This window comes from Lytechinus pictus, chromosome 19 (assembly GCF_037042905.1).
Source record: "Lytechinus pictus isolate F3 Inbred chromosome 19, Lp3.0, whole genome shotgun sequence".
Lineage (NCBI taxonomy): Eukaryota > Metazoa > Echinodermata > Echinoidea > Temnopleuroida > Toxopneustidae > Lytechinus > Lytechinus pictus.
Window position 1 is genome coordinate 9,963,181 of NC_087263.1, and position 10,317 is coordinate 9,973,497.

Genomic DNA, 10,317 nt, shown 5'->3' on the forward strand with positions numbered 1-10,317 from the left:
GATATCCCTTCGAAGCTGCTACGTGGAGAGGATTTTTTTTCCGATACTGTTTTCCTCGTTCACATCGCCGCCTCTGGAAATAAAAAGCTTGACCAAATCAGTATCCTCAGCCCTCTACTTGAGGAGATGATTGACAACATTGGAATGTCCATGTCTCACTACATGATGGAGAACTGTTAGACCCATGTCATCTTCTTCATGTATGTCCCATGTTTCATCTGCGAGGTTGTCAAAGATGTGAATGTTTCCAGATGCGGCTGCCATGTGTAAAGGTGTTCTTCCATAAATATCCCGTTTGGAAACATCTGTTCCTTTCACAGTAAGAAGTAATGAAGAGAGGCATTGATTATTGTGTATAGCAGCATGAAGAGCTGTCTGACCCACATCACATTGGGCATCCACGTCTGCTCCCTGCCTCACGAGGAAATATACGATAGGTAGATGTACTTCTTCAGCAGCTACATGGAGAGCCCTGCGTCCATCTTCATTTGCTTTATTCGGGTCTGCTCCGCTCCGGATGACTTGAAAAACATGTGACATCGGGCACGAACGAAAGAAGGACAATGACCTATCGTGGTCAACATGGGGATGGGAAACTATTCATCAGGCAGCTAGGTATCGATGTCTCTTATATCAGCCCGTCTTTCCCGACATCGGCCCGATAAGAATTAATTTCAGTCGTCATGCGAGGGAGAGTAGCAACCGTATGAAAAATATCTTACTCACTCCAACTGTTCAAGAATGTATTTACAAGCATTTCCTATGTACCCAAGGCTTGTCACTTTGTTTAACAATGAAGGAAACTATTCACAGAAAGGACATTTTTAAATCAATAGTTTATAGTTGAGTAAACTTTAAACATATAATTGGTATTATAGGCAATTGCAGAGAATGGGGTTTTAAATTCATTGCCAACCCTTCCAATTGAAAAAGTACCTGTATACGAGGGAATGTGGTGACCGAGTAAAAAATTTGAAAAGAAAAGTAAAACTACGCATTTGAAGCAATTAATTAACATCAAAACGGCTGTAGCTCATTTGACTTTAAAATAAAAGAGCTGTCGAATGATTCACATTTTGCCATAACCGAGTAAACCGATTAGAAGATTTTAACAACTAATCTTTGTTTTTTTTCACTTCCTTATCAGCTTCTAATGGTTATGCATAATAATACAAAAGTCTAACGGTGAAAAGACTAACCATAACTTTTGATAGTATTATATTGTACACTTTTTATCATGTTGTATTATTATTATATTTACCAAAACCTGTAAAGTACAGTTTTTTTTCTCAGATCACACAATTGATATTGTCGCCACGAAATGCCAATGAGAAAATGATGGGTTTACGCTACTTCTTTTTGATGAGGTAATGGAACGCATTTTTTCAATTGAAATTTACATTTAAAAGTGTTTCTCACATGACTAATTCAAAAAATGTATATTGTCACACTCCGAATATTTGAGCAAATAAGATATGAGATGAACAGGAAGAAAACTCTATTACCAGCGCTGATGATAGCTTTTGTGCAGCTTTTCATACAAAATGATTTATGTTATTTTGATTGAAAAAATGTTGTCGAAGTACAAGACTTCTATGTCTTATAATTTTATGCTAATCCTGTAAGTTGGGACACTCATCGTTCAGTGTTATTTAGACATCAAGAAACACCGCTATTTCACTGTACTCAAATCTCTCTCTCTCATCCACTCCCCTCCTCTCTCTCTCTCTCTCTCTCTCACACATACCATGGACTCTCTTCTGAGGTTCATGCTCACACACTCAATCACTTCATCTATTTTCTATTTCAATGTCTTCTGCTACATTTGAGGCAATACAGAAAAATTATGAAATAATAATGATTATATGGACAATTTATGTAGCGCAGCTACTTTATTGATAGGGAGCTTTCTATCGCCAGACCGAACGTCAAGCTACTACGAGTGACGTCATATTTTGCCACTGCGCATGCCCGAAAGCTTGCTCTCACGTCGTCCCCCGATTCTGACAACGGGAGTTGGGGGAAATTTCCCTGATTCCACGTTGCGGTGAAAACGACAACGTGAGTCCAATTTCTTCGATCTTTACTTGTCCAAACAATCGGATTAGGTTGGTTTATTTTGTTTTTTTCTACTTTTTGCATCATAAAATATTTTGTTGGGAGGGCTCTAGATATGAATCAATCACCATGCGATCATATTTCTCATGAAATCGTTTCTTAGATCATGTAAATTGAAGTGAAAGTTTTCATTTCCATGATAGCGTAAGTCACGTTTCCCTGCGGAAATCGACGAGGCTGGCCGCCGTGGCTGCCGGGCAGCACGTCGGCTGAGTAGCCTATAGCCAATATACTTTTAGCTATCGGTGCAACGCAGGTATTTCGTTTATGAACACTGTTAAGATTGAATTTTGTGTTTATGGGTATTTTAAAGAAAATACTTGGCACTGTAGGCTTAGTATTTTCTTAGCCTGCAGCAATTATATCCCGATTGAGGAGTTTGCCTTGCCTGCAGTAACAGGAAGAAGAAGAAGAACTACTTGAACTTACTTAGGCCTAACAAAAGTTAGTATTTTTAAGAAATATATCTAGCTGTGTGTCAGTTTAGCCTGCGCCGGCGCCTGATGTTCGCCATTTCGGATGGATTCAGCGTATACGATGTAAATTTGGTCACCTGATCTGAACACTTAGTCACGTGATATCGCCGAGGGCCCCGCACTGAACTAGAAATACGTATTTCTAGTTCAGTGGGGCCCCGTAGTGAAAATCGAAAGCGCTTCTGCGAGAGAACGAATGAGGTCTGCACAACCTCGATACGCACCAGTTAACTCGTAGTAGCTAATGTTCGGTGTGCGGGTAGAAAGCTCCGTATTATACTATACTGAGCTTTACATTTGGTATCATAATATTATTACCCCGACTGTAGCCGAGCCGCCATATAGACGCTCAAGCATCCGAAGAATTTCTTCCTACCGGGTACCCACTCACCTCACCTAGGTTGAGTGCAGCACAAAATGGGCTAATTTCTCGCTAATGGAAAACACGCCATGGTTGGGAATCGAACCTACGTCCTTCAAATTGAAAGACGAGAGTCGCGACCACTAGACCACGACACCTATTAATTACGCCTACTAGAGAAAGAGTTGGTAAAATATAACTACTGGCAACTACGAGGTTCTAAATGATACGAACAAGCAGAACAATAATAAAACCAAAACATACAAAATGTAAAATGTGAAAACATGAGTGATATTTGGTATCCATTTATCTTGTTTCTAGAAATAATTCGCATTGACTAAGTTATATTATTAAGTGGAGTAAGGGGTTGTTTGGTGTCATGGTTACAAATATGATTTGCGAGCAAGCCAAGGAGAAATTCCCCTTTTATTATACAGTTCGTTATAGAAAGTTAGTTTATTCTAATGAATTATTTGGGTGCCATGATGACAGGGCGATGGCATGTGTGACTGATTTCTCTTTATTTCTTCATTTCATTTTTTGCAGCTCATCCCCGGATACTACACCGGTATTTACGGATCTGACGCAGGATCCAATCTCAGAAACATATAAATCAGATTCTAGCAGAGTGAGAACATTAAAATCAATTATCAATTGCATAACTAAGTTCCAAAATAATGTAACGAGAGGACAATATAAATGATGTGCATACGGTTTTGGCTGTCTTTTGGCACAAATACATGTACATTGAAGATAACTATTTCGGTTTGATATGAAAAAAATCAAAGCTTTCAATTCTTCAAATCATAAACTGAAATTATAATCAACATATCTTGGTATTGAACGTTGGCATTTACCCTTGGAGGAGCAAATTACCTTGTGTGAAAACAAGAAATAAAAAAAATAAGATCAATGAACGTTTGAGATCGAAAAGATAAGCAATAAATTTTAAAGCATTTGAATCTCGAGATCCCCATTGAGATTCTCAAATTGGATAATTTTTTATTTGGAAATATATACGATTTTCATTTTTTTGGGGGGGTATGCTTTTGTAATGGTACCAACTACTAGTCTTCCATGATATATGTATTCCATGTCCTCCCATAGAAGCAGAGCAAATTATCGGACTACAAGTATTTCCTTATTTTATATCGCACAATAAAATATGGATTTTTATGGATTTTTTTCATGGAAAGAACACTTTATCTACAATGTCTAAAATATATAGACTTGATAAAAGTGATGATTTAAGTGAAATATTTACTAAAGTAATGGGGAACTTGTTTATATGTGACATCACACATCTTGGTCGCAATGCCAATGGGAGGAGATCCATAGCACTGTTCATCTCAACATTCAGATGCTCAAAACTTTCGTTAATATCTTAGATTTTCTCTTAGATTTTACTGTTTTAAGTATTTCTTGGTTTCAATAGTTTCAATCTCCTTAAAAATGTTTGAATACTCTCTTTACATTTTACATCTACACCGCTTTAGCCAAATAAAAAGTCCAATTGGGTTGTTAAACTAGAGAGTTCGATGAGAATCACCCACTTATACTCTACGTATTAAAAAAAATAATAATTAAACTTACTTTACCAGAGGTCTCTAAGAGCTCTAGATTAATGCAACATAATTAAGGACATTTAAAAGATCACTGTCATAATTCTGCTTCTTCTATACCTTATCTATGTTAACATTTTCGGTGCAGCCTTAATGGAAAATCCGGGGGCACTCTGATTTGGAAAAAGTAAGGGGGGTGGTTCCACAGCCAAGGGGAAATAAAGGAGGCAGCGAAATAAGATGAATGAAAAAAAAATATATGACATGATATTTGCTATGATGTAAAAATCTATCACATATTTAGAATTTCATTTTAAAAGGCCATATTTCTTTCTGGCTCGCTTCGCTCGCTGGCGACATTTTACAAATTTCCCCACATTTGCTATGGTGTGTCCCCTCAAAATATTTGGATGATTACGGAACACAACTGCATTAAATTTATGTATTGTGTGAAAGCTATATACACGCAATTTGATCAAAATTAGTGGCCATCTGTAAGGTTTAAAATGGCTTTAATATCAAGAGGTTCCGGGGCTCCGCCCATCTGTAAGGTTTAAAATGGCTTTAATATCAAGAGGTTCCGGGGCTCCGCCCCGGACCCAACCCACATAGCACTGTTGTATGGATGAGTTTGAATGACCATGGCCCCAAAAGTTCTACAACCAAACAAAAAAAAAGGAGGAAAGAAAGAAGAGCAAAGGAAAAGTGTATTATATTTTCCTAATATATCACGTCAAAATCAATCTTCATGTTAGATTCTCATGAAAAGGTTAATTTTTTTTTGCCACACGCGCCATACATGGTCCCCTCGAGCATACAGAGCTTCGCCCTGATGCGCACAATCATAAAAAAATCCTATTCACCGTGGCATACAAAATAAGATAGAAGCGTGAAATATAATATTATCTTGTTTAACATTATGTCAAAATTTATCACAAAATTTGATTTTTGTAATAAAAATGTCAATATTTTTGCTTGCTCGCATTTTTATTTTTTGCCCGATACACCATATCGCCCCCTCAAAATTTTTGCCTCATGACGCCATTGCCGGTTCCATGATATGACCGGCAAATTTTTGGCTCTAAAGCCGGGGTAATAGTACGCAGCGCTATAAAATGTTGCATATTATTATTATCATTATTATCTCATTAAAAAAATACTATCTAAATTAGAGTGGGATATACGTGTAGAATAAATTTGTCACTGCATATAATTAAAAAAATGTACAGCGAATATGACATTGCTGCAGGGGCGTCGATCCATTTTTCAGATTTGGGGGGGGGGCAAAATCATGGATCGTTCTAAAGGCGCTCGATCACACCAAACAAACTCACCCACCCACACACACACACACAGGCCTAAATATATATATATATATATATATATATGAGAAAGAGACTCGGACACATATTTCACCAACAAATTAATGCGAGCGCGAAGCGCGCGCTGAAATTTTTTAGTATGCTGACCTGAAAACAGGAATGGTACCTGTTTAGGACTGTTCGTAGCACTAACTCATGTGGAAGATACATATCTCACTACACAGATAATGCGAGTACCGAGAGCGAGCTGGAAATGTCTTCATATTCTGACATAAAAGCTTGATATCATATTCATTTTTGGTAGTAATGATTAGGATGGGTATCTAAAAGAACAATTGATGCGAGCGCGAAGCGTGAGCTGAAAATTTTGATATTTCGATCTGAAAAAGGTTAATGGACGTTTTTAATAAAGAACAAGATATATATTCAACGAAAGCTTATTGCAAATCGAAGCGGGAGTTCTTTTGAGGTTTAGAACTGAAAACGGGACATTCTATTCACCTGATTTAATCATGAAAAGTATGGGTTTTGGTACATAAATGATGCGAGCGCGAAGCGCGAGCTGAAAATTTTTATATTCCAATCCGAAAAACGGACATTTCGAGCACGATTTTAAATGAAGAACAAGTTATGTATTTCAATTTCGCTTGCTGATTTCTGTGTAACACTGCAATCTTATTTTATTTTTGGACATGGATGCGGAATTATTTGGGGGGGGGGGCAAAACGATATGTTTGCCCCCCAATATTTTCATTGGTGGGGAGATCGCCCCCCTGCCTCCCCAGGATCGACGCCTCTGCATTGCTGTGAAATGAGGGGTTTAGGATCGCCCTCTGCAAAACGGGTAATTTGGAGCTAGAATTTAACCTGAAATGAGGGTCTTCGACAATTGACATCTAAAATGAGGGGCTTATAGGAGAGGGGAAGAACAGGTAGGTCAATGAAAACGGGTGTATATGCCTGAGAACTGTTGGCAAGGTGTGATAAGGGGGGGGGGGGGGTTAAGGGCTGCACATGTCAATAACGCCATTATGCACATACTACCATATATTCCTGTATTCATGATTATTAAATCGTGCCGCGATTGAACAATATGTGATTGATTGCATCGATTGCATTTTATTATTTTTCATTCCAGAATTTAACAAAAGTTACAATGAAAAGCAAAACAAAACAAATATTATATACAGAAATGAAAAAAGGGAACCTACTGGAAATCAAAGCTTGTTAGTATGGGTTCCCTGCAATAAATAGTTAATTAAAGTATATCTTTGATCAATGACATTCAAATCGTAAATTAAAAAGGTTTGTACAATGAAAAAGAATACTAGTGGGGTCAAGCTTTTTATGCTACTCACTATGTTACAATTAACAAACAAATAGTATATCATACCCCTGCTGTATAAAGAAACAAACCCTGAGTTCAGGAGTGTGTGAACAGACAACCACTTGGACAAGACAGGACTAAAACTTTAAAAAAAAAAAGGCACACACACACACAAAACAAAACAAAACAGGACAGAACAGGACAAGACAGCAAAAAAGAAAAGGAAAAGAAACAAAACAAAACACACTACAAACATAGACAGACAGGAAGATTAGAAAAGCAATATAACTAGACATTAAGGTGATAGGAAGTGAGAGAGAGAAAAAAAAATGTGAGAGGAGAGGGGGGAAGAAAAGAAGGAAGAAAATAAGAAGGGAAGAAGAACAAAAGAGGTGGTAGCTTTTCCGAGATAAATCATGGTCGATGTAAATACCAAGAAATTCTTTACAATTAACACGTTCAATTTGAGTATTATTGATTTTAAAAGCTATTGTTTGCTTTTCTTTTGAAGGATGAAATAATATATTATTTGATTATTGTCTATATTTAATGTAAGTTTATTGGCATTAAACCATTTAGATACCTTTGACAATTCATAATTCAAACTAGTTGACAATGATAATGTATTGTCAGTTGAATACAAGATATTGGTTTCATCAGCACACAATATGAATTTCATTTTTTTAATTTAAAAGATCATTAATAATCAAAGGAAAATCAATAGACCAACGATAAATCCTTGAGGAATTCCAACTGAAATTTTGAGAGATTCTGAAATGACATCATTATAATTATGAAATAACTTGAGTTCGGTCTTGTAAACAACGCTTAAACCAAGAATAAGGGAGACCTCTAATGCCAGAAGAATTTAATTTATGTAACAAAATTGAATGATCCTTTGAATCAAATGCTCTACTCAGATCAAGGAAGATACAAATAATATGTAATTTATTATTTAAAGAATTAACAATATAATCATGCAGGTCAATTAGTGCCATTTCAGTAGATTTTTTTCTTTAAAAAAAGCCATACTAATTTGCATTTAATAACTTATTTGTAAGTAAAAATTCATGAACTCTATTTTAGACTCATCTTTCTAATATTTTAGAGAAAATAAGAAGAATAGATATTGCTATACATGTATATAGTTTGATATGTCGGGAACATCACTTTTTTTGTATACTGGTGTAACTTTGGCTATTTTCTATTTCTGGAGGAACTATTCGAATTGTGAGTGATACATCGAAAATAAAGCATGAAGGCTTGATAACGCCATGATTTCACAACAGAAGGACTAACTTCATCAATTCCATTACTACTACACTCTAAAAAGACCGAGAAAATTTTTACCTGATATTGGGTGGAAAGGGAACATGCATGTTTGCAGGGTATTTTTTAACCCATATTTTGGCAAAATGCATGTTTGAAAAGTAAATTTCAACGCGACATTGCGTAGAATTTACAAAATCTATATCTTTTTAGCCAACCAACATGCATGTTCCAAGTTTACCCAATATTGGGTCAACCTTTTTTTAGAGTGTAGATAAATTCATGCCTTTAACAATTTCTAATATTTCAGATTCTTTTATGGGTTATAGGTGATTTACAAATAATTTTCTCAGAATAGTTAAAATGGCTAGAATCGCCAAGATATTTTAAAGGTGTAGAGGACGTCTTATACTCGTTAATAAATTTAGGTGACATCATCCCCAATCTGAATGTAGTCAAGCGTCGTCTTTATAGTCCTCCCTCTTTTATATTCCGTTTTTCCCATGTTCTTCTTTTCTCAGCTCCCCCTTCTTCACTACTTAGAAAATTAAAGGACTGCAATTGACCTGGGAATTACGTGGCTTGAAAACAGTTGTAGTTGTAAGAGTAACAGTAGTAGAATGCCTAGTAGTAGTATTATGAGTATTAGGAGTAGTAGTAATGGTAGTAGTAGTAGTAGTGGTGGTGGTGGTAGTGGTGGTAGTAGTAGTAGTAGTAGTAGTAGTAGTAGTAGTAGTAGTAGTATTAGTGGTGGTGGTAGTCGTAGTAGTAGTAGTAGTAGTAGTAATAATATTAAATAATAATATATAGCGTTTATGAGGCGCCGATTATATAGTTGCCCATTCAATGGCGCGCTTTATATTACCCCAGCTGTAACTCCAGCTGCTAAAGGCACTTGGTGCATTCAAGGAATTAATCCTGCCGGGTACCCATTTACCCCACCTGGGTTGAGTGCAGCACAATGTGGATAAATTTCTTGTTGAAGTAAAACACGCCGTGGCTGAGATTCAAACCACCGTCCCTCTCATTGAAAGACAAATTGGTAACCATTAGACCAAGACGCCCCCATAAATGTAGGAGTAGTAGTAGTAGCATTAATAGTAGTTCAAATAATAGTAGTAGTAATACAAGTAGTAGTGCAAGTAGTAGTAGTAGTAGTAGTTCAAATAATAGTAGTAGTAATACAAGTAGTAGTGCAAGTAGTAGTAGTAGTAGTAGTAGTAGTAGTAGTAGTAGTAGTAGTAGTAGTAGTAGTAGTAGTAGTATTAGTAGTAGTATTAGTAGTAGTAGTAATAGTAGTAGTAGTAGTAGTAGTAATAGTAGTAGTAGTAGTAGAAGTAAGCCATGGATTATGCAGATTTTATATTATTATAAATTATAGTTGTAATGCGTGTACCATATACTGAGAAAGACTCAAATGATCATAAGTGTGTGCATTATTCTCATGAAACTAAATTCACACCTGTTAATATAGATTCAATGTTATTGAGACATCTGTCTGTTTAAATTATTATTCCAATCAAGGGCGTGTTAAAAAGGTAGGGAATCTCGAACACAATACATTTTAAAATCGATAGGAATACAAAGCATCCCAATCGCTGACAAAGCATTCCATGGGGGTTTATATTCCATATGTCTTGCAGATGTTAACCCTTCGATCGCTAAAAGCATTGATTGGTTTGGATCAATTTGTTTGGAAAATTTTAAATAAGTTATAGACAGCAAAAAGAAAAGACCTTTTGATATTAGCAGGCCAACATAATATCAAAGATTCGTGAAAAAAGACATACAATTGTAAAAATACTTACAAAAATTGACAAATTTCAGCATTTTCCAACAATATGCGCTATTTTAGAGCTCACTTATTATGAAAGATGTATAA

The 10,317-nt window shown here is 36.0% G+C and overlaps 1 protein-coding gene across 1 annotated transcript; it reads right to left on the reverse strand.

Annotated features, from left to right (window-relative positions):
- Positions 1 to 114: 114 nt before the first annotated feature.
- LOC135157669 (ankyrin repeat domain-containing protein 65-like) lies at positions 115 to 540 on the reverse strand. Its single transcript, XM_064114066.1, has one exon. The coding sequence runs from the start codon at positions 538 to 540 to the stop codon at positions 115 to 117; it is 426 nt and encodes a 141-aa protein (XP_063970136.1).
- Positions 541 to 10,317: the final 9,777 nt, after the last annotated feature.

Excerpts from the sequence above, each read along its gene's own strand:
- LOC135157669 (XM_064114066.1), bottom strand. The coding sequence starts at position 540 with ATGTCACATGTTTTTCAAGTCATCCGGAGCGGAGCAGACCCGAATAAA.